At 28.1% G+C, this 21,773-nt stretch overlaps 3 protein-coding genes across 4 annotated transcripts; 2 read left to right on the top strand and 1 right to left on the bottom strand.

The window, feature by feature from the left end:
• Positions 1 to 205: 205 nt before the first annotated feature.
• LOC112680635 lies at positions 206 to 5,824 on the bottom strand. Its single transcript, XM_025550805.1, has 3 exons — positions 5,625 to 5,824; positions 4,318 to 4,410; positions 206 to 499 (listed from the first exon to the last, which is right to left on the bottom strand). The coding sequence occupies exons 1-3, from the start codon at positions 5,655 to 5,657 to the stop codon at positions 296 to 298; spliced, it is 330 nt and encodes a 109-aa protein (XP_025406590.1). The 5' UTR covers positions 5,658 to 5,824; the 3' UTR covers positions 206 to 295.
• Positions 5,825 to 5,927: 103 nt separating this feature from the next.
• Positions 5,928 to 11,825, top strand: LOC112680629 (glutamate dehydrogenase, mitochondrial). The gene is made up of 10 exons (XM_025550799.1): positions 5,928 to 6,016; positions 6,211 to 6,346; positions 6,466 to 6,911; positions 8,431 to 8,631; positions 9,004 to 9,090; positions 9,303 to 9,490; positions 10,389 to 10,505; positions 10,586 to 10,747; positions 10,810 to 11,014; positions 11,077 to 11,825. Exons 3-10 carry the CDS (start codon positions 6,530 to 6,532, stop codon positions 11,346 to 11,348), a joined length of 1,614 nt encoding a protein of 537 aa, XP_025406584.1. The 5' UTR covers positions 5,928 to 6,016; positions 6,211 to 6,346; positions 6,466 to 6,529; the 3' UTR covers positions 11,349 to 11,825.
• Positions 11,826 to 13,813: 1,988 nt separating this feature from the next.
• Positions 13,814 to 17,788, top strand: LOC112680900 (putative methyltransferase NSUN6). 2 transcript variants are annotated; one of them, XM_025551139.1, is made up of 8 exons: positions 13,814 to 14,226; positions 14,888 to 14,998; positions 15,657 to 15,861; positions 16,173 to 16,332; positions 16,398 to 16,599; positions 17,015 to 17,311; positions 17,415 to 17,573; positions 17,635 to 17,788. In XM_025551139.1, the coding sequence occupies exons 1-8, from the start codon at positions 14,125 to 14,127 to the stop codon at positions 17,740 to 17,742; spliced, it is 1,344 nt and encodes a 447-aa protein (XP_025406924.1). In that variant the 5' UTR covers positions 13,814 to 14,124; the 3' UTR covers positions 17,743 to 17,788. The 2 variants fall into 2 exon arrangements, with proteins under 2 accessions (XP_025406924.1, XP_025406933.1); XM_025551148.1 differs by having other exon boundaries at positions 13,814 to 14,230.
• The last annotated feature ends 3,985 nt before the right edge of the window (positions 17,789 to 21,773 follow it).

Below are 21,773 nucleotides of genomic sequence, written 5' to 3'. Positions count from 1 at the left end.
ATTACAAAAATAATATAATAAAATACAATTTCGCTAACAAAAAGCACAAATTTCAAAGTAAATTTTGAATATCACATTATATAAAACAATTATAAATTTTAGCTTACATTTTGTGAATACATAGTTACAACAATGGTAACATTATATGATTATGATTTTAAAAATAAAGATAATTTAATCCTGTAAAAATAGTATATAAGAATATTATTTAAAAGTCAATCTTCACATTTACAAATAAAAAAAATACTTAATGTATAATATATATTTATATTAGAATTATAACTTGTATACAAGTTTATAATCCATTCGTTCTATCAGCACTACCATTAGTTACAAGTGCCCTTAAGGTTTGTACTTTGTTTTTTACTATGTTTACATGCATTTGTAATGATTCGGTGAATTCAAGTTGTTCTTTTTTATGTTGGGCAACCCGTGATAATAATTCGTCGTACTTATTGCACGTTCTGGCTAAATTGGTCATCAATGACATAATTCTACACTAAATGAAAATTAAAATAGTATAATAATTAAAATGAAAGATGCAACAAATATAGTCATTGGATATATTGAGAGTTTATAAACAAATTATATTTGGAGTTAATAAATAAATAGGTACTGTAAATCATAAACATTAAACACCAAATTAATAAATTACGTACCTGAAATTCATATTTATTAATATACAACTCATAATTCTTATGGTTCTTATTCACGCGTCTACAGATGCGTCGCAGCTTTGCGTGATTAAAATTTCAACCATGCTGTTTTTTTGGCCCCGCGGCCTGGGTACGGATTTCTATGCAACCGCGAAGAATAATAATTATTAAACAAATCTAGATAGTGTGCAGCATACCTTGTACAAAATATTAATAATAAACGAAAATAAATATAAAAAATTAACACGTGTTGTTAATATTTTATAATTTTAGCATGTTTTTAAATAAAAAGAACAACTATTATTAAATCTACTTCCCATACAAAGATTAAATGAAGAACACGCTAACAAACGAATATTGTCTTTCAAAATAAACTGAAGTTCATCAGTTTTCAGCTAGATAAACAAAATGATTTGTTAGCATTCTCATAAAATTTTTTTTATGACTAATTAATTTACGTCTGGAATCGAATAGAGGAAATTCAATAAGCTGATTTTTCTACTCAGAAAAATCCGCATTTAGACACCTTTCCAAGAATTTATTATTCTACAGTCACAGATACGCGCGAGTCCGTGGCTGTTGAAGGAATCACATACATTTATTAAACTAGTGGCGCGCGGCTAAAATTTGAATCCTGTAGACGCGTGAATAGGAATCGCATCATAAATAGGAGTCGATAACTTTCAGTACAATTTATTTAAACAAAAATTTATAATTTATGGTATTAAGAGTTTTAGTTTTAACAAACGATTACAATTAGGTATGACTTATGTCACAATTTTTAGGTACACACGATACAATTCAAACACTAAAAAAGTATATATTTTTTTTATAATCTACAGTTTAAAAATATTTTACTAAAATCATAATTACACTGTAGACTATACAGTAAGTCTATGAATCAATTGAAAATTGAATACCGATGCAAACGATGATGTTAGCAATTTAGTATTCCAAATTACCGCATAGTAATGTATCTACATTTTACTCAAAACCAACCGTGATAACGGTGCCGTATTTAAATTTGAAAGAATATAATATTATATATAATAATTATTTTACGTCGCAAATGTTTAAATCATAAACAATTTTCATAATTTTTTGAATTGATGTTTCAATATGTTTGAAATTTTCATATCATATTATATACAATCATGAAAAAAGATTAGTTTGGCCCTACCTAGTATTCCTACACACCCACCAATCAATTTCTTTCGTAGCAGTTGATTATCTCATAGATATTAGCATAGTATTTTTCAAAGAATGTTTTATACAAAACTGTAATACAAATAAACTTAATAGTTGATGCAACAAATTATAATCGAACTAACTAATGACACAATTACAAAACATTATGTATAACCATAAATAAGCTTAGTAAAACTTCCGCTAACGGTCACTTTTATATGCAACGATAATTTTTTTTTTATTTGGTTCCATCAAGTCAAGTGTTAAAGGAACAAATAACCTTTTTAATAAGACTACCTTTATATCGAGGTCATAATTGCAGGTGCTTTTGATGATCGTAATTTAATTGAAGTAAAAATATTGATTTAATTTTTAGTGCAGTTGATGCGTATTGAATAATTTACAAATATAGTTTATAATATATACTTAGAAAAGAAATACATAAAGGTCGTCAACTTAATTGAAATTTATTGTTTAATTTGGCTTATTAAGATTTTTTTAATTAAGTTAAGTTTATTTAAGTTAATTGATTAGCCAATAATAAGCAATTTGGAAACATATAATTAGATATAATATCTTGTTTTATTATATCTCAAGATCGTGAAGGGACCAAAGATAATATGATAAATTTGTTAAAATGTAACGTTTTAATTATATATGTGTAAATATTTAAAATTGAGTTAAATAAATGATTTTATAATAATTAATATACTATGTATTTATCACAGTGACCACCAACCAGTTTTTACTAATAACAAAAAAAATTATTGGCTAGTTAAGAATTGAAAATTTTTCCTTTAAGTTAATAGAATATTTGGTATAGGCATTTTAAACACAATTTATTGCGTTTTCTATTGCACATTTAAATGTGCGGTAATGAATCAAATTATTTATTTATTCTTGACTATGATCAATGAAAACATATATATTATACATTTATTTATATTTTATATACCTACATCATAGTTTTAGTTAAATGTGAATTTAGTATTTTTTAATAATTAAGTAAGTTGGTTAATAACTGATAGCAGAGCATAGTTGGTTACCACTAGTCTATCAGATAATATATATTATATATTAATTTGTAGTTATATACTGTAGTATATATAATATTTCAAGAATTTTAATTGAGAATATGTCAAAATAAGTATTTATTATCATTGAATTTAGAGTCAACTATAATATAATATATTATTAACAATGTTATTACTAACTTTTTTTTTTTTATTTACATATTAAATCAATTCTATATTCTCAACAAACTTTTCTGTTAACTTATTGTAAAATTCAGAACTTATTTTTTAAATTTTCTAATACTTCATTTTAATTGAAGATTTTTATTCCAAGAAAAGATAGACTATATCTTGATCATAAATTACCTACTATTATTTTATGATTTTTTTATTATTTGTAGAGCTAAATTTATTATTTTACTGATGATATGGTATATGAAAGAATCACTATTAATATAAGTAGTTCATAAACACTTCTTTTAGCCTTATGTTCAGTTTATTTAATCTCATGAATTTGATTATTTCAAAAATTAGATTTCCTTAAAATTAGCTCAACTTTACCAAATATGTATTTAACTCATTTTTTAACCAAAAAATAACAAAGAAACTTCTTCCGTACTGTTTCTCTAAACACTTTCATTCATTATTAGGAAATACATAATTATATTTATCATACAAATCAGAATTGATTAAATAAAGGCTCTAAATTTAATACAATTATTAAATAAATATTTTTATCTATAGTTGAAGTTCTTATCGATTGGTTTGTATTTTTTAGCAGAGAGGTTACAGAGTTGGTGTGATAGTTTTAAAGTGAATATAACATTTTTTGAAAATTATTCATGAAATTATTCACTTCTTGCAGTTAAACCATCTTAAAAATATCGATATACACATTGTATAGAACAGAAAACTGTGTGCACTGATAACTCACATGGTGAGCAGTCTACTTATGTCTTATCTAATAAAGTTTACATTCATTTATAAATATATTCATCATACAATATGCTATATCTATAGCTTTAATTCAAAGCACATTTTACTTTAAAATGAAGTAAATAGAAAATGAAGATTGGAACTTGATATATTATAAGATAAATTATATCCAGAAATAATTGGTATATTTTTACTTTACAGAGCACCCTAAATGTTAGTTACAAGTCCAATACACTTGCATCATATTATGAGCTACAACCATTATACTATAAATAGCTAATGACATTCAAGACAAATATTATGTATTGAATTGTATTAATACATTAGCATCATTGAAAATATGTCAATTTCATAATACATAATATAACTTTGAAACAAAAAATTGAAACCAATTATCATTTGCACTTTCATTTTTAAAACATTGAAGTACATGCATAAGTTTCAAAAAGAGAAATAAAAAAATACAGGGTGCTCAGTAAAGTATTAAAATTCCAGTACAGTTAAATAATTAATGTTGAACTTACAGATTCAGATATCTCAATGTCTGTAAACAGCACCAGTTCGAATTTCTTAATCTTCCAACTCAATGTGTCAATTCTTTTTTCCATACTGGTCACCTAGGCAAAAACAATCAATTCTACAGGTAATTTTTGGGAATAGTTTTCATAATTTTATCCTACTGGCACCTAATGTCTATTTCAATGGACATTTATATTTACCTCCCCCAAGTACCTGGCCATTTTTTTTACTGAATTTACATGATATGATGTTATAACCCCAAATTAGATATGATAAGGAACAATAATAAATAATATAAACATTTTAATTGTTATCCTATCACATATAAAATATTCGCTGAAAAGTGTCCATTACAATGGACATTAGGTAATTGTTAGTACAACAAAATTTTAATTTTACGCTTTTAAGATTTTTATTTAAAATAATTAATCTCTTAAAATATAAATAATGATCTTGTTGATTTTGAACTAATAAATTTTAACGAAACATTTTAAAATTTATAAAATTTCGGTATGCACATCTACAATGAACTTAATACACAATATCACTGAAAAACTGATTAAATAGTTTATACTAATGAATTATTTACAAAAACAGCTAATCAAATAATAAATAGTATCATCAGAACAAAAATAACTTGTAATGGTCATGGACATATGATAATATAATAAAAATTAAAATTAGCCACAATAGGCATTTCCAGAAGTAAATATATTTGAATTCATAATTGTCAAAAAATATTGTAATCATTAAAGCCGAATGTCTATTCCAAAGGACATTGTTTAAAATAATACATAACAATTATTTAAATATAATTTATTATTTTCAAATTTAATAAGAATACACATTTATGTGTATGTAAATTAAAAATTAAACTTTCTTGTCTAAAATATTTATATAAATATAAATATTAAGTATAGTTTGTTAAAGTGGAAAACTTGTTAGTATATAAATGAGTCAAATAAATATATAATTGTTTTAACAAAAATAATAAAATTACTTAATTAATAAACTAATAAACAAAATGTTGTAAAAAAATTATTAATATAAGTTTACCATAAGTAAAAAAAATAAAATAATATCTAAAAACCTAAGTCCATTAGAACGGACATCTGGCACATACAATTACAAATATTAAAAACAAGTCAGCCGTTAAAGAGGTAGAAAGATTTGTCCATTTCAATGGAAATTAGATTAGACTTATAACTACGAAAATAACAAACGTTTCCGCCGCCAAGAGGTTATACACTCAGATACATAAGACATATGATAGGGGGTGCAGCAATATGAGCTGCATGAACTAAGTACTCACAACTTGTTCCAAGTGTTTCACGGCGTCGTCCATGATTTTGTTCGTAGCGTCTACAAACGCACGTTGTGTAACGGCTGTTCGTTCTGTTCAAGAAGTTACATTGACGCGTTTCTAAAGCCGTTTATTGTTGCTCATTCATATCCTATACCAGACTGGGCCTTGAGAGAGAGCAATTGGTTTGTTATCACGGGCCACACATTCATTATCCCGCATGCAAATTTCCCGCCAAATTGATCACCGCTCTCGTACTTTGCACGTCGTGATAACGCTACGTTATCATTCACAAAATAATAAACTGATAACGCATCTTCCGTTTCTGATAACGTGCGTGTCCGTAAGCCCTACGTTCCTAATTTGTTTTAACCTCGGACCTCCACGGCTTCCCGCATTCGGTAACTTATTATTATTATTATTACCATTATTATAACTCTATGCATCGCCACCGGCGTACTTGCTCAGTACGCAAGCGCGCGCGCAATTTTCGTATTTGAATCCCCTCCTTCTGGCGCTCCTTTAATCGTATATATATATATAATATATTTACAACTATTATTATTCTTTTTTTTTTTTTTTGCAAAATTGCCAGACCGAATACCAATCGTACGTGATACACCACATACCGAGCTTTAGAAGCTATCGTCTCTCTTCCGTCCGGCAATCGCAGGAAATCGGACACACAATACACCGGCAATTGCATACCTCGTCAACACCGCTACTCCCAGGTACGTGATGGTTCCGTCGTAGTTATGCACGTCCTCTTGCCCGTTTCATGTTCTTTTTTTTTCAATTTTCGCCCATTAACCTTTTGCTAATTTTTTTTCCACTCGTTTTTTTTCGGTAGGTGTGCCTAAATACAACCGAACCTAGTAACTCGTGGTCCGCGTGTTCCGAATAACATTTCAGCCATGTACAATATCGGTCGCCTGGGACGCAACGTCTCGGAAAGCGTTCTCCGGACGGCGTCTGCGTCGTCGGTCCGTGGACTGCACGAAATGCCCGACCATCTGAAAGACGTGCCCACAGCTGAGAACCCGCGGTTCTTCGACATGGTCGAGTATTTTTTCCACCGCGCGTGTCAGGTTGCCGAGGACAAGCTCGTCGAAGACATCAAAGCCAAGATGTCTGTGGAAGACAAGAGGAAAAAAGTAAAGGGAATTCTGCTGGGCATGCAACCCTGCGATCACATATTGGAGACTTCTTTTCCGGTTCGTAGGGATAGCGGTGATTACGAGATGATTACTGGATATCGTGCACAACACAGTACACATAGGACACCTTGTAAAGGAGGTAAGTGAAGAATACCACAATTGGTATCTTTTATATTATATTTGTTAGGCAAAATCGTAAATATATTATTATTGTGGTATTTTTACAAAACGATGCAGAATCATGACATTTGTATAACTTAGGTATTTTCACTGTTTTCATAAAATTACACTATTGTAAGTGGTTATCATGTTTCATAAGAATATACTTTTTCATTTTGAAATTAAAAATAAATTTTTTCAGAAGTTATTAATAACCTGACTAAATTAAGTCTTGTTTATATTTAAAATATAAAGTGTAATTATTTTTTATACACTAGTTTTTACTTAATAAGTAGCTACCAATAGTCATTAAATATACTTCAATATTTAATGATATTAATTAATCATTTTATTTTTAAAACTAAAAATATTTTAACTATTAGGTACATGGTAAACATTTTCTTTGAGTGTTTAAGAAAACACAAAGTTATTTGTAGGTAGTGGCTCGTTTTATTTACAAATAATATTTGTGAATAAATTAATTTATCAAAAACATGAACAATGTTTGTTAAATTTATTTGGATTTACATTAAATTCTATAAAAAAAAACATGATCTATATTAAAACTGTTGTTTGGTTGTTCAGAAATTTATCTATTAGTGATTATATTCAGTTATTAAATATTTTAAATTTTAATTTCTAATAAAGTCTTAACACAAAAAGTACATATTATCTACTATATACAGTGCAAAATATATAAATTAATTAGTTTCTTTTTAGATAAGATACTATTTATAGTATATTTGTCTTAATCCAATAATTAAAAGGTAAGGCTAATCTGACATTACATGTGTATTTTAATTTAATAATACCTTTGAAACATCAAGTAATAATTGTTGAACTCAAGATATATCTATTATAATTTTAATAAAATAATTAACTAAAATACATTAAAATCTTATTGACAAAGGTAATAATTCAAATATATTTGAATATTTAAATTTATAAGGCTCTTAAACATTAATTTTGGGTGATGTTTAGAGATTTTCATATCTTTTATTTTGTTGTTAATGTACAGTCATATTTTTTTCATCATATTAAGTAATATTAAAAAATTGCTAGGTTATTAAAGGAATAAAAAATTTATAAAGAAAATTTAATTTTCCATAAAAGTGAATACATATTTTAATCACAATATTTGTTATAAATAAATAGTAATTTTATGTAATACTTAATGAAAGTTGATTAGTTAATTGTGTATTAAAAAAGAATTATAATTAAACAAAAAGTATTAATAAAGCTGATCAAAGATTTTATAGTAGGTAGTCAATTTATTTTTTATTTTGTTTTTTCTATTCATTGCAGTATTGTGGTTTGAAGTATAATTTAATATATAATAATTCAAATATAAACAAACATTTTTATTTAATAACTCTATTTTAAAATTTTATAGATAGTCTATCATAGTTATAATTATAAATAAATATACTATTGTAAATTATTGAATATATAAGATTTTTATAATTTCAAGAGCTATATACTTAAGGTTGTGTATTTAGGTATACGGTTTTCTTTGGATGTGTCTCGTGATGAAGTTAAAGCTTTAGCTGCTTTGATGACTTTCAAGTGTGCATGTGTTGATGTACCATTTGGTGGAGCTAAAGCCGGTATTAAAATAAATCCAAAAATTTATTCAGAAAACGAATTGGAACAAATTACCAGACGTTTCACATTGGAATTGGCAAAAAAAGGATTTATTGGTTAGTATATAACTTTTAATAATTATTAATTTTAGTAATTAAAAATATAGTTGACAAAAATTAAAACCAGTTGTCAAATATGGTGATTTGACCTCAGAGCAAAACTATGTCAAACCACAGCGTGAGAAACAATTTAGGAAATGGCTAAATATTAATAAAAAGATTGAACTCAATTGATCATAATAGGACCATTGACTAATATAGGGTCTTAATAAAAAATAAATTATAAATGAATGAAGCGTTCCAGTGATCTTATTTTTATGTAATATTTATATAAGTCATGTTTTATTATTAACTTAGTTTTAAATTATGAAAAATACAAAATTATGTCTTAAAATATTTGATCTCTTTAAATATTTCTTGTATTTTTAGGACCTGGTGTAGATGTACCAGCTCCAGATATGGGAACTGGTGAACGTGAAATGTCATGGATAGCTGATACATATGCCAAAACTATAGGTAATGTTTAATTTTTTTATAATAACTAATTTTATTATAAATTATACATAAAAATATATTTTTCTATTTTTATAGTTATGTTTAACTTAAATGATTAGTTTTATTATATTTAAAATTTTTAATTTTAAAAATAAAATACTCTCAAATATTTCATTAATTATTCTTATTGTAAATGTGTATTACTGATAAGTATTTTTATTTTTATTTTATAGGTCATTTAGACATAAACGCACATGCTTGTGTAACTGGCAAACCAATTAATCAAGGTGGTATTCATGGCCGAGTATCAGCTACTGGTAGAGGTGTTTTTCATGGGTTAGAAAATTTCATCATGGAGGCAAATTATATGAGCTTAATTGGTACCACACCAGGATGGGGTGGAAAAACCTTTATTGTTCAAGTAGGTTTAAATTATAATAATTAGGTCTGGAATTATATGCACTAAAAATGTACGTAATATGCATTCATTTGTGCACTCATAATCATAAAACTTTGTAAAGAAAAATGCATATTAGTTAAATTTATTTAGTTTAAAAATGTAAATAATTAATATTGAACATACAAATGTATTAAATATCTAGTTGAAATAATTAAATTGTGATTTGTATGTTATATTGAACTGTATGTTAAATTTTGAAACATTTTAAACATTCTTTCATCTAATTATAAATTCTTGAATGAAAATCATTTTAAACATATTTAGTATATTTTTTAGAATTTCAAAGTTATCAGAGAGTTACTGTTGAGACTAAAGACTTGGATAAATTTTAAAATAAAAACTCTTTATACTGTTAAAATTAATTTTAATTTAACTTTTGACTCACATACTTTACAAAAAATAATTCCCCTGTCAGATGCAAAAATTCTACAATTTCCTCAACGTATTTACGAATAGACAATTATACTTTTGATATTTTAATAAGTAAAACAAATACACACTATAGCTAAATACAACTAAAATATAATTTACAAAATTCTATTCAATATACATATTACCAGAATTAATCCTGACTAAGTTATCTTTATCTTGAAGCTATTAAATAACATGGGTAATATAAGAAAACAAATTCCTTACAAGCCATAACTACGTGTGGGTGGAAGCTTCAAAATAGTAAGATAAAATCTACAAAAATATGCAAAATAAAACTGTGTACATTGGATCTATAGGTTATAATTCAAACTTGTAGCTAATTTAGCTACTTTTTGTATTATTACAAAAAACAATACAAATGCATTTAAATCTGGGTCCTAATAATAATTATTTTTATTCAATACTTTTACATTTATTATTATTCTAGGGATTTGGTAATGTTGGTCTACATTCAATGCGTTACTTACATAGAGCAGGTGCCACATGTATTGGTGTAATTGAACATGATGGTGCTATTCACAACCCAGATGGAATTGATCCCAAAGTAATTTAAATTCACAAAAATAATTATACCATGTGTATGTGATTTTAAATGATGATTTTTATAGTAAATTATTGTTTCAGGCATTAGAAGATTGGAGAATTGACAATGGTACTATTGTAGGTTTCCCAGGTGCTCAACCTTATACAGGAGAAAATCTTATGTATGAACCTTGTGATATATTTGTACCTGCTGCCACAGAAAAAGTCATTACATCAGCTAATGCTCATAAAATACAAGCAAAGGTACTGATTATGTTTGATCACCCATTGGGGCATTACCTTCATAAAAAAATTAATGTTTTCAGATTATTGGTGAAGCTGCTAATGGCCCAACAACCCCGGCTGCTGACAAAATCTTAATTGATCGTAATATTTTGATTGTGCCAGATTTATATATAAATGCTGGTGGTGTAACTGTTTCATTTTTTGAATGGTTAAAGAATTTAAACCATGTTTCATATGGTCGTTTAACATTCAAATATGAGCGGGAATCAAACTATCATTTATTGGGTAAAAAATACATGAAAGTATTTATTTTTAGTATGATTATAATTATTAAACTTATGTTTCAGAATCTGTGCAAGAATCACTAGAACGTCGTTTCGGTCGTGTAGGAGGAAGAATTCCAGTTACTCCTTCTGAATCTTTCCAGAAGCGTATTTCAGGTGCTTCTGAAAAAGATATAGTGCACTCTGGTTTAGACTATACAATGGAACGTTCAGCTCGAGCTATCATGAAAACTGCCATGAAATACAACTTGGGTCTTGACCTGCGTACAGCTGCTTATATCAACTCCATTGAGAAAATTTTCACTACTTACAAGGAAGCTGGACAAACATTCTAAGACAATTATTTTGATGAAACCCATAAGGAATTTAGGTGTTGACAAACATAAGCCAAATTCATAATTATTTATTTTAAAAAAAACATAATTTCAATCAAATCATCGTATCTAGTTAGTTATTCATAAATTACCATTTTTTATTTATTTATAATATCAATTTTAAAAGTTCCTTTTTTAAGTATAATTTCAATGCTGTTTGTTGTTATATGTTATTTTATCATTTTGATTCCATTGAACTTGTCCTTAAATCATTGTTTAGTTTATAGTATTCTATATATTAAATATAATTAAATTGTCTTATGGAATTATAGACAGGTAATCGTCTCAACTGGGATGTAAATTGTAAAATAACATTTATGAATTTGGCTAGTTGTTTTCAATGTATTTGAAGAATGAAAATGCTGTTATACTATTTAACTTATTATAAACTATAAAGTTTAAGAAAAATTCCAATTAAATTTTCCTTGTTACTTATAAGACAAGATGTATACGTGTTAATTCAGTATTCTATAATAAATAACTTATTTTATGTTCTTTTGGTTTATGAAAACTTTAAAAGTTTTAAAAAAATTGAACTTATACAAAATATTAATTTAACTAAGTTTAAAAGTACAAACAACTATTGTTCATTTATAAAAAAAATTATAGATATTTATTATAATACAATTGAAAATGTAAGAGCAATTTTATGTTTTCTCTTTTAATGACTATTTCATATAATTTATTTTTTATGAATTTTAATTTATGTTAATCACTTATTAATCAATTAAAGTATTAAATAATTCGCAACTCATCATAGATTATCAAAGTAACTGGTTTTAAGATTTTTGAATTTGGAACTTTTATCATAATTGAATTAACATTTTTTAACTATAAGTAAACAGGAAAATAATGACAATACATTTTTGTTGTTAAGAATGATTGCATTTTTATTTTCAAGCCTGTTCATGTGACATCAAACATTCTTTTGTAGTTTATTGATTAATGGATAAATATTTACATTAGATCTTGTATTTGCTGAAACAATAAGTATATAGAAAGTCATTTTTTAAAACATGCATTATTATAAATATAGTTTTAGACTTATGACACTGAAAGTAATTAAGATAATTCTAATTGAATTCTATGATTTACAAACTAATATAAAATGTTAAAATGGCTTAAAATTTGATGAACAGATGGAAATTTTTTTGGTATTGTTTTGTTATTAATTATATGCAATTTGTTCTACTTGGGAAATAACCTTTGCACAACATGAAAACCTGCAAACTCGATATGTTCTTGGCCTTGGTAATGAAACTATGACTAATAAGTATTGATGGGTAAATAATATTCTTATGGCTTGTAAACACTTTTCAAGAAATTTTTTCTACCCTTAAATTGTTATGTATATAATTACGCCTTAATATTATTTATAAATAATAGCTGGAAATTAATACACTCTATTTTAGGACAGATGATATCTATATTTTTTAACATTTTTCTTTACCTGTCCCATTGATCAGTTTCAACACTACTGTGCAGCTAAAAACTATAGTAAATTCTTAACCGCTTTGCGGTACACAAACAATGGGACTCGTGAGCGTATAAAAACGAATTCTACGGTACCGGTTATTTATTTTAATTAAACATAACGTAATACTTATCATCGAACAATACTTGACGGCATTTACGGATTCGTTATGGGTGGATTACATTGGGCGAATTTACTCGCTTCTTACCAGCGAACAAAGTCGCGCGCGACTAAGCGTGTAGTGACCTGTCCGATTACACTACAGCTAGTATAGTCACGTATTTGCGCGTGTCACAAGTTGTATACATACGATTTTAACAAATATATTAATATTAATTAGTTTAATAATTTGGTTATAAGTTATCTGTGGTTAATATTTAAAGTTTGAATTTTGTAAGTATGAAGTGGAACAGTAATAATATAATTGATTTTTTAAAAATGTATGAAAATAACATAGATATAACAACAACACCTGCGCGAACTACAGCATCTGACATCTTGAAAGTTGCAACCACTACTAGTTACTACTTGCTAGTCGCGAGTACATTAGCGATTTTGCTAGCCATGTCGATTACACATAGCGATTTCACTCGTCAGAGATTAAAATAGCCAGCGAGTAGTGAAAAAAGTAGCCCGGCCGTCAACTTTAATCGCGGGCGAGCAGCGAGTATTCAACACGCGGCGAGTAAGCGACTAGAGCGATTACATTGAGCGACTTTGGTCGCAGCGAGTTAATTCGCCGGCGACTAGCGTGTACAATCGCTCAGTGTAATCGAGACTTTAGCAAGTCGAGTGAGATGCGGTGCAAATGCTCGCCGTACGTTCACCCGGAACGCATTCAAATGTGCGCCCCTCGCTCTCAGTCTTATCACAAAATACATGAAACATTTGTAAATATATATAATATACATTCTGCGGTCTTATCACGTAACTTATTTGTAAGGTTAGGTTGGTAAATGTGCATTCTGTCTCCGACGTTGTTGTCCAGCAGTAAGGTACCGTCGTTGATCGTTAATTTTCCGAAAATTACTTTCGATCCTCGACCGTCCGTCGTCTTTCCGCAAGCGGATTATGCGAAATATATCGCATAAAATGTTCATATAATCTGTGATCTTGCCGTCGTAGTGGACGGTGGATCGTCGCCCGATATCTGACGCGGCTTTCGTCACGTTTTCCGAGCTCCTTCGGTTCGAAAGATATTTATTTTTTGTACACAGAACATCTGTTGCACTCGCATTCCCGTCGCGTACGCGCCGAACGCCAATGACGATGAGACAAGCGAAAATCGTCCGACCGCTTAATTTGGACGAATACTTTATGAGTTTATTACAAAACATTTACAAAAATAGAAATTTATCAGTCGAAGTAGGTAAATCTCGGTTGTATTTTTTTTTGTTTTTCGTTTGATTTCAGTTTAACTCCCAGTCGTTAAGCATTAAGCATGCGAAAAAATGAAATGCCGAAATACTGATGTAGGCTATAGATCGAAACGTTCGATTGTTACACCATATTATCTAGGGTGGTTTGGGTATGGTCTCGTGTTACCGTTCTGTGAGCTCGTGCAATAGGCGTCTTGAAAGGGGTTTTCTGAGTTTTATTTGCGATTTCATGTTTTGATACGTGTACACAAATAAAGAAACGTAGATTACAGTTTGAATAAATCCATAGGTATGCGCATCGTTTCAAGTCTAGGGCAGCGAATATTTTTACTGGCCCATACATGAGTATTAAGTTAACACTTTTAAGTTTCAAAGCCTATTTACAGTTTAAACACAGAAAAGATTAGCTTGGTAGCAATACACTTTTTGGATAACCAACTTATTTTGTATTAAGTATTACTGGTGTGGTGGCCCAGCTTGGATCAGTTCGGCCCTTACAAATATATTCAAACCGTCCTAGGGTAGCAAGAGCACCCTTGCTGCCCCTGTGCTCACGCCTATGAATGAATCCCATTTCATTTTGTTTATATTTTTATTATTGTTTAGTATGTATTATATTTTTAAAATAGCGTTGTTTATGTTCACAGGAAGTGTCACAATGGTTAAGTTCTGCACCGTTAACGACCTATTTCCGAGTTAACACTTTAAAAGTTACACCCCTAGAAGTTATGAAATCCATAAATGAACAAATGTTGAAAGTAAAGTATCTTATATGAATTATTTATGTCAGCGGTTCTCTAACTATGTTTTGTGGAGTCATGGAAATCTGTGAAAGAAGTTTAAGTGATCCATGGGTATATCTAAATTAATTAAATTTAAATATTATTATATTTCTTAGTTATCGAGGAAAAACGGTGCTATAATTACTTGGATTGTACAAGAAATTGTATGTTTTAGCGACAGCCATTTCATTTACAACTAATAAAATTTAGTTATTCCGACTTAATTAGTTGGATGGTATTTTCATGAAATGAAATGAAGTAAATTTATCACTAGAACGTAAAAATGACAAAATCCGAGCTTCTAAAAAAAATCAAATTTTGGACCATGTGTTTTTCTGAATATGATATGAATATTGATAATTATTGTTGTCTTGAGTATAAATTCTTGATTTTCTTGGCTTTGTAAAAAATTTTTAGAAACATAAGGGCTCTGCAAACAAAAAAGTTTGAGAACAACTGATTTATGTTAATGAACAATGTATATCTCAGGTCTTCTTTTCTGTTTGTTTACAGTTTTAAAATGGTTTATTATTTAGTTAAATACTAAAAAATATTGTATTTAAAATTAATTTCTATATTGGAAAAACATTTAAAAACATATTTTGTTGGTTAATAATTATACTTTTTTTTATAGTTGAAATATTTTAGAAATAATGAAAATAAGCCTTCAGTTAAAATACATTCACAGCTAAACGATTGTATAGAAGTTTCACCTATTGACAACTCTTTACTTGATTTAAGTCCTAAAAGCGAAGAAGTTATAATTGATATTGCTACTGGGCAATCTGCATTACGTGGCTCACATATATTTGCTCCTGGGATCATGGCCATGACACCTGGTAAAATGATAGATTTTGTATGTTAAAAAATATAATTTAATCTATGTAAGAATTGTTATATATGTGGTTTTTTGTAATATATATCTCAAAATAAAAAATTGTTGATACAATTAATAGTTAAAATTAAAAAAAATGTATTTATATTAAAATGTAAGTATAGTAGTGAACTATCGTATTGTTATGATGATAAAATTGTTGAATAATTATTACAACATTCATTATATGTATTTAATATTATTTTAATTTTATTATAGTTCACATAATAATGGTTTGTTTTAAAAAACTAAAACTAAAGTATTAATATTTTTTAGAAATAAAAATTGGTTCTACTATATCAGTTTATACTGATTTAGCCCAACGGTGTAAAAAAGGTTATCAAAAATACTACGATAATCCTTTAAAAATATTTGTTGGTAATGGTGTTGCCAAGATGAATCGTAGACAATTATTTAGTGGTGATATGAACCCTAAGTAAGATAAAATGTGTGTTGAGTTCTTGATGTATTTTAAACAATGGATAAATTATTGCATTTTAGAGGTATTGCTATAGAGATGACTGATCCCATTACAGGCGTCCCATCATTCACATTGCCCAATGAATATGGAATGCTACAGAATTTGCCATCGATTGTTACTGGATATGCTCTTAATGTGAATGAAAACAATCTTAAAGTATTGGACATGTGTGCAGCACCTGGTAATAAGACTACACATTTAGCAATTTTAATGAATAATAAAGTGAGTTTATAATATAACCTTTAAAGCTAAATATATTATATAATTTCAATATTTTTAACAAGTAAAAAATGAATGAAGTAAGTTCGTTGGGTAATTCTTCAATTGTGAGAAAACAGTGATTATTCTTGAAAGTAAAATTATTTTTATTTAGTATAACTGAAAAATACATTTCCATTTTACATAGTTTTATAAGCTGTATACTATACAGTGTATAGTAATGCAATGTTAATTTTCGATATAAAAAATATTACTTTAATTTAATTTTAAATTTACAGAAAATATTTAAATATTTATTAAGATCACTGTAAAACATATTTAGTATTAATATATTATATTGTATTGATATCTTCTGAAAGAATTATTGTTTAGAGGTTACAAAAGAAAAAATTAAAAATTAAGTACATTTTATTCATAGGGTTCAATAGATGCATTAGATAAATCAAAATCTAAATTAAAAAAATTAAAACTACGATGTGATGATTTTGGAATAGAAAACGTAAGAATTCATCATTTTGATTCACTGATTAGTGTTGACTCAAATAATAAAAATATTGGAAGTGAAATTAAACCACCATTTAAAGTTGAATCATTTGATCGTGTACTATTGGATGCACCTTGTAGCAATCTTGGACAGCGGCCATTACTTAAAATCGAAGCATTTGAAAAATTAATAAAAAGTTTTCCAGCTCTACAAAAGAAATTATTAATCAATGTAAGTCTTACAAAAGTTTACTTAATCATTAATTTAAAATATAATTATATTATTAATTTTTTATATTTTTACAATAGTTATATTATTTCCTAATATATTTTAGGCTATTGATCTCCTTAAACCTGGTGGTATTTTAGTATACAGTACATGTACAATTACAATTGAAGAGAATGAACAGAATGTTGCTTGGGTACTTGAAAAGTATCCACAAATGGAACTGATGGCAATAAATTCTCAAGTTGGCAGTTCTGGAATTACTCAAGTAAATTACAATAATGATATCTTTAATATTTCTATTTTAACTTTTGTTTTATTGATTATAGGTAGGATTAAGTGAAAATAATTGTGAACTTGTGAGGCGCTTCGGTCCTGAGAATGCCAAAGAAGATTCTATCGGATTTTTTATTGCAAAGTTTCACAAAAAATATTAATTAGAAGTACATGTTTAGAGATAAATTAAATTATTTTTTAACTGTCTGTTGAAATATATTTATTCAAAAAAATATAAATTTTTAATTTCTAATTTTAATCATTATATTAAAGGAGCTCCAAAGTGCAACCATTTAAATATTTTATGTAAATAACAATAAGAGACAATAGACATTTAAAAATTGTCTACTTCAATAAAACTTAAAGCATAATTATGACATTTTCACTTAAGAGGACTAACGTTTGTTGACAGTGCAGTTATAAGCAATATAATATGCTCGTAAAAATATTCATATAAGCGTTTAAATATACTTTGTATTATTGTATTTGGTTTTCGCCGATCGATTTGTGATCGTGCGCCGTTATACTAACCCTAATTAATAAGTTTAGTCATCTGCAGCAACGACGCAATAAATACTGATTATACTATTATCATTTTAAGTCCGGTTATTTTTTACGCTTTGTTAGGGTCATCTCAAACTCATCATAGTCACCTATCATATATACAGTTCATTCCACTTCTACTTTTGTTTAATATCAGGTTCGACAATTCAATCAAACACGACGGCTTTGTGTGTGCAGCCGAATTCCGCACAACGTATATTTTGTGTTTTAATGGTTCAGATGTAGTTATTGGTAACAAATGTATTTATAATAAAGAAACTTATTAATTTTAATTTATAATAAACAATTAAAAATTGTATAATAAGAAATATTTATAAATTTATAACAATAATTTAGATAGAAGCTTAGATTTTTCATCAACTGCATTTATTATAGTATTGTTATCTATTTCCATCAGAATTGTATTCTTAATGGCCATCAACATAAAAGACTCAAGTCTTCATGGTTGAAAATAACCTTTCACAAGCCACTTGAGTAACGATGAGGGTTAAAATGTATTGATATGCTATAGTTAATGTAGCATGATGTAAAAGCATTTGCAAATAAATTATATTTAACTAATACAATATAACAACATATTACACAATTTTTACAAGACTTATTACAAGGTTTCATAACATCCATAATCTCTAGGTCTTCATTTTCAGAGTCACTTATCAATGAATGTTCATTATAGTCCTCATCAACAGATTTTTTTTACAAAATCAAAAGTTCACGCGTTAAATACGATTTACTATGAACATAACATTAAAATTTAAGGCTAACAATTTTTTTTTTTATATATATATATATATAATATAAAATAATCTCAAAATCTAACCTAAAATTCCTAACCTATCAATTCATCGTACCAAGTACAATAGTTTCATAGTTTCAAAGTTTTAATACAAAAATATTGTTGATGCATTTTGACACACTTTTTCTTTTGAAATTAATTGCACTGTTTTTCTAACGAGCGCTTGTTATTTTATGTGTTGTTCTATGTCAGTGCAATAAGCTCCGCGCAATTCGCCGACTGACGAGAGAGGGAGTCTATTGAGTTGTGCGCAGCGTTTTATAGGAATATTGTTAGGCTCTAAATGTAGGCAAACATCTAAGGAGTTACTCGGAAATAACTTTTAAGTCGTTGTTCTTCATCAACAAGGTGGTTATTTATCAACATTTTGAAAATACCTTCATTTCTTGTCTATTATAAATCTTACCGACTTTCTTAAATTCCAATGTTCATGGATCATATATTCTTTATTTTCGTCATCGATTATTACATGTCGAAGAATAAGCAGTGCAATTATTTTCTTCTTTCTTTCAAGACGATTCATTGCAATTACAAAATGATTAATAACAATATAATTAATTACAAATACACTACACACTGATCACACATTTAGTAGTCAACTGAACTGTTCAACGCGCCACGATTAAGTTTTATAGGTAAACACTTTTACGCTTACCTCGGCGTGATACAGCTATCACGTCGACGTGATCTGTTTCTGCGGCTCAGAAAATGCGCTCCTAGGAAAACGTACCTTAAGAGCAACATAATTACAAACATCGTACATCGTACAAACTTGGCAAGTACACTCGCCGAGTATACGCTCGCAAAGTACACGAGTCGTGTGGAACCGGCTTAAAGATATACAACTTTCAGGTTTCAACTGGCGTCTAATCAGTAATTTACAATTTCTCGGTAATTAGTTCTGTTGGATTGTATACTTGTATTGAGATAATACATACACTCCTCAGTATTCGGATGTTTAATTATAAAAATAACCAACGACGTGTCGTCGATTTTGATTTTATTTGTTGTCTATATTTAAGTAATATTTTGTAATTTTATATCTGATGTCCTATACTTAGGGTTACCATAATATTTTTAGACCAATTCCGGACATCAGTTCCGTTTCACGGGAGGGAGGGAGGTAAAAATTGAAAATAAACAATATTGTTATTTCATTAATACAATTTTACTTAGATCTATGATAAGAGCAGTGGCGTAGCCAGGATGTTTAAATGGGAGGGGCTAATCACTTTTTTGGATAAGTAATGTAAGAGAGAATATGAGAAGGATAGGATAGAGGTAATCATGGTAGAAACCAGAAGTAGGTATTAGTAATCTGTAATATCTACGACAAAGACAAACACCTGTTATTCGTTAATCGTCAAAATTTAGTTAATAACAAAGGTATAAAATACTTAAATAAAAATAGTAGTATACTAGTTTAGTACATAGATACACTATACATATAAACATGGCCCATGGGGGGGGGGGCTATAGCCCCCTTAGCCTCCCCTCAGCTACGCCACTGCATAAGAGTTATTAGGTTAAATATGTTAAAACAATACAAATATGATATATAAAAAAAAATTAATTACATATTGTACATTTATACAGAGTGAACACGAAAATCTGTCACCTGATATAACATTTTGTATCAATATAACAATGTTAAACGATTATCTTTGTAAAATCCTGACATTTTTCAAATCCGGACGCCAATCCGGACAGATGTTTGAAATCTGGACTGTCCGGACGTAAGGTAACCCTACCTATATTTTATCATATTCATACGGAACTATTAAAATGTAACACAATTTTATTAATAATTTACCAAGTACAATAGTTTCATAGTTTCAAAGTTTTAATACAAAAATATTGTTGACGCATTTACTAATTTTGTAAATAAAATCTAATATAAAATGACCAGGCCACAAGGCCATAATATGGTCCAGGCCATCTGGAAATTTTCCAATTCCAGACCGGGCACTCCGCTTCTGCTCTTAACTCATTTCATTTATATACTCGACATCACGTTGACACTGTCTGTGACTATAACCATATAATTTTTCAATGTCTTTCTCTCCTTTCTAGCCAATATTCATATAAGCGTTTAAACATGCATTAAAATTACAAAAATCTACAAAAAAAAAAAATGTATCATATAAAAATCACAATTTTCATTTATTATTAAAAAACTTGTTACACCCGAAAATTGGAGAGTACGAAAATACTGATGCCTTCTTGTTTCAACAAGATGGGGCCACAGCTCATACGACCGTTATTCTCGTGTTGTTCTGTAAAAAATGTTTCCTGGTCGCCTGATCTCCTTAAAGGAAAACATTACATGGCCTCTTAGCTCCCCTGATTTGAGCCCATGTGACTGTTTCTTATGAGGATATCTCGAGTCTGAAGTTTTCAAACATCTATCTAAAACCATTGAAGAACTAAAGGAGGCTATCCATCAAGAAATCTCCACGATTCCACTCGATATATTGACGAGAGTGATAGAAAAATTTCGAGAACGGCTCCATATGTGTGTCGCTCGTCAACACAATTATTTAGATGATATAATTTTTAAAAAAAAATTTAAAAAAACCATATATAATAAAGTTTTTAAAAATAATTTTTTTTTCTGTATAATGTATCATTTTTTTTTAATTCAACTCGGAAATGTGGGAGTCCATTATGCCACACTGTCTTTATTACATAAATAGGTATATATTATTATTGGTTATAGAATACAATTATCATTAAAATTATTTCTCAATCAAAAATATTATTAAATAATATTGGACATGAGAAGAAATTCAAAAGCTGATAAACATTTTGAGATGACTCTTTTATTGAGAT

This window comes from Sipha flava, unplaced genomic scaffold, assembly GCF_003268045.1.
Source record: "Sipha flava isolate LNK unplaced genomic scaffold, YSA_version1 101_pilon_pilon, whole genome shotgun sequence".
NCBI classification, from domain to species: domain Eukaryota; kingdom Metazoa; phylum Arthropoda; class Insecta; order Hemiptera; family Aphididae; genus Sipha; species Sipha flava.
Note: the sequence above shows the minus strand (reverse complement) of the source record. Positions and strands in the feature narration are given on the sequence as shown.

Excerpts from the sequence above, each read along its gene's own strand:
- LOC112680635 (XM_025550805.1), bottom strand. The coding sequence starts at position 5,657 with ATGGACGACGCCGTGAAACACTTGGAACAAGTT. Across the intron at positions 4,411-5,624 it reads TGAAACACTTGGAACAAGTT|GTGACCAGTATGGAAAAAAG; the intron begins GTGAGTACTTAG and ends GTTTTTGCCTAG. Across the intron at positions 500-4,317 it reads ACATTGAGATATCTGAATCT|TGTAGAATTATGTCATTGAT; the intron begins GTAAGTTCAACA and ends ATTTTCATTTAG.
- LOC112680629 (XM_025550799.1), top strand. The coding sequence starts at position 6,530 with ATGTACAATATCGGTCGCCTGGGACGCAACGTCTCGGAAAGCGTTCTC. Across the intron at positions 6,912-8,430 it reads TAGGACACCTTGTAAAGGAG|GTATACGGTTTTCTTTGGAT; the intron begins GTAAGTGAAGAA and ends TTGTGTATTTAG. Across the intron at positions 10,506-10,585 it reads CAGATGGAATTGATCCCAAA|GCATTAGAAGATTGGAGAAT; the intron begins GTAATTTAAATT and ends TTATTGTTTCAG.
- LOC112680900 (XM_025551139.1), top strand. The coding sequence starts at position 14,125 with ATGACGATGAGACAAGCGAAAATCGTCCGACCGCTTAATTTGGACGAA. Across the intron at positions 16,600-17,014 it reads CAATTTTAATGAATAATAAA|GGTTCAATAGATGCATTAGA; the intron begins GTGAGTTTATAA and ends TTTTATTCATAG. Across the intron at positions 17,574-17,634 it reads GCAGTTCTGGAATTACTCAA|GTAGGATTAAGTGAAAATAA; the intron begins GTAAATTACAAT and ends TATTGATTATAG.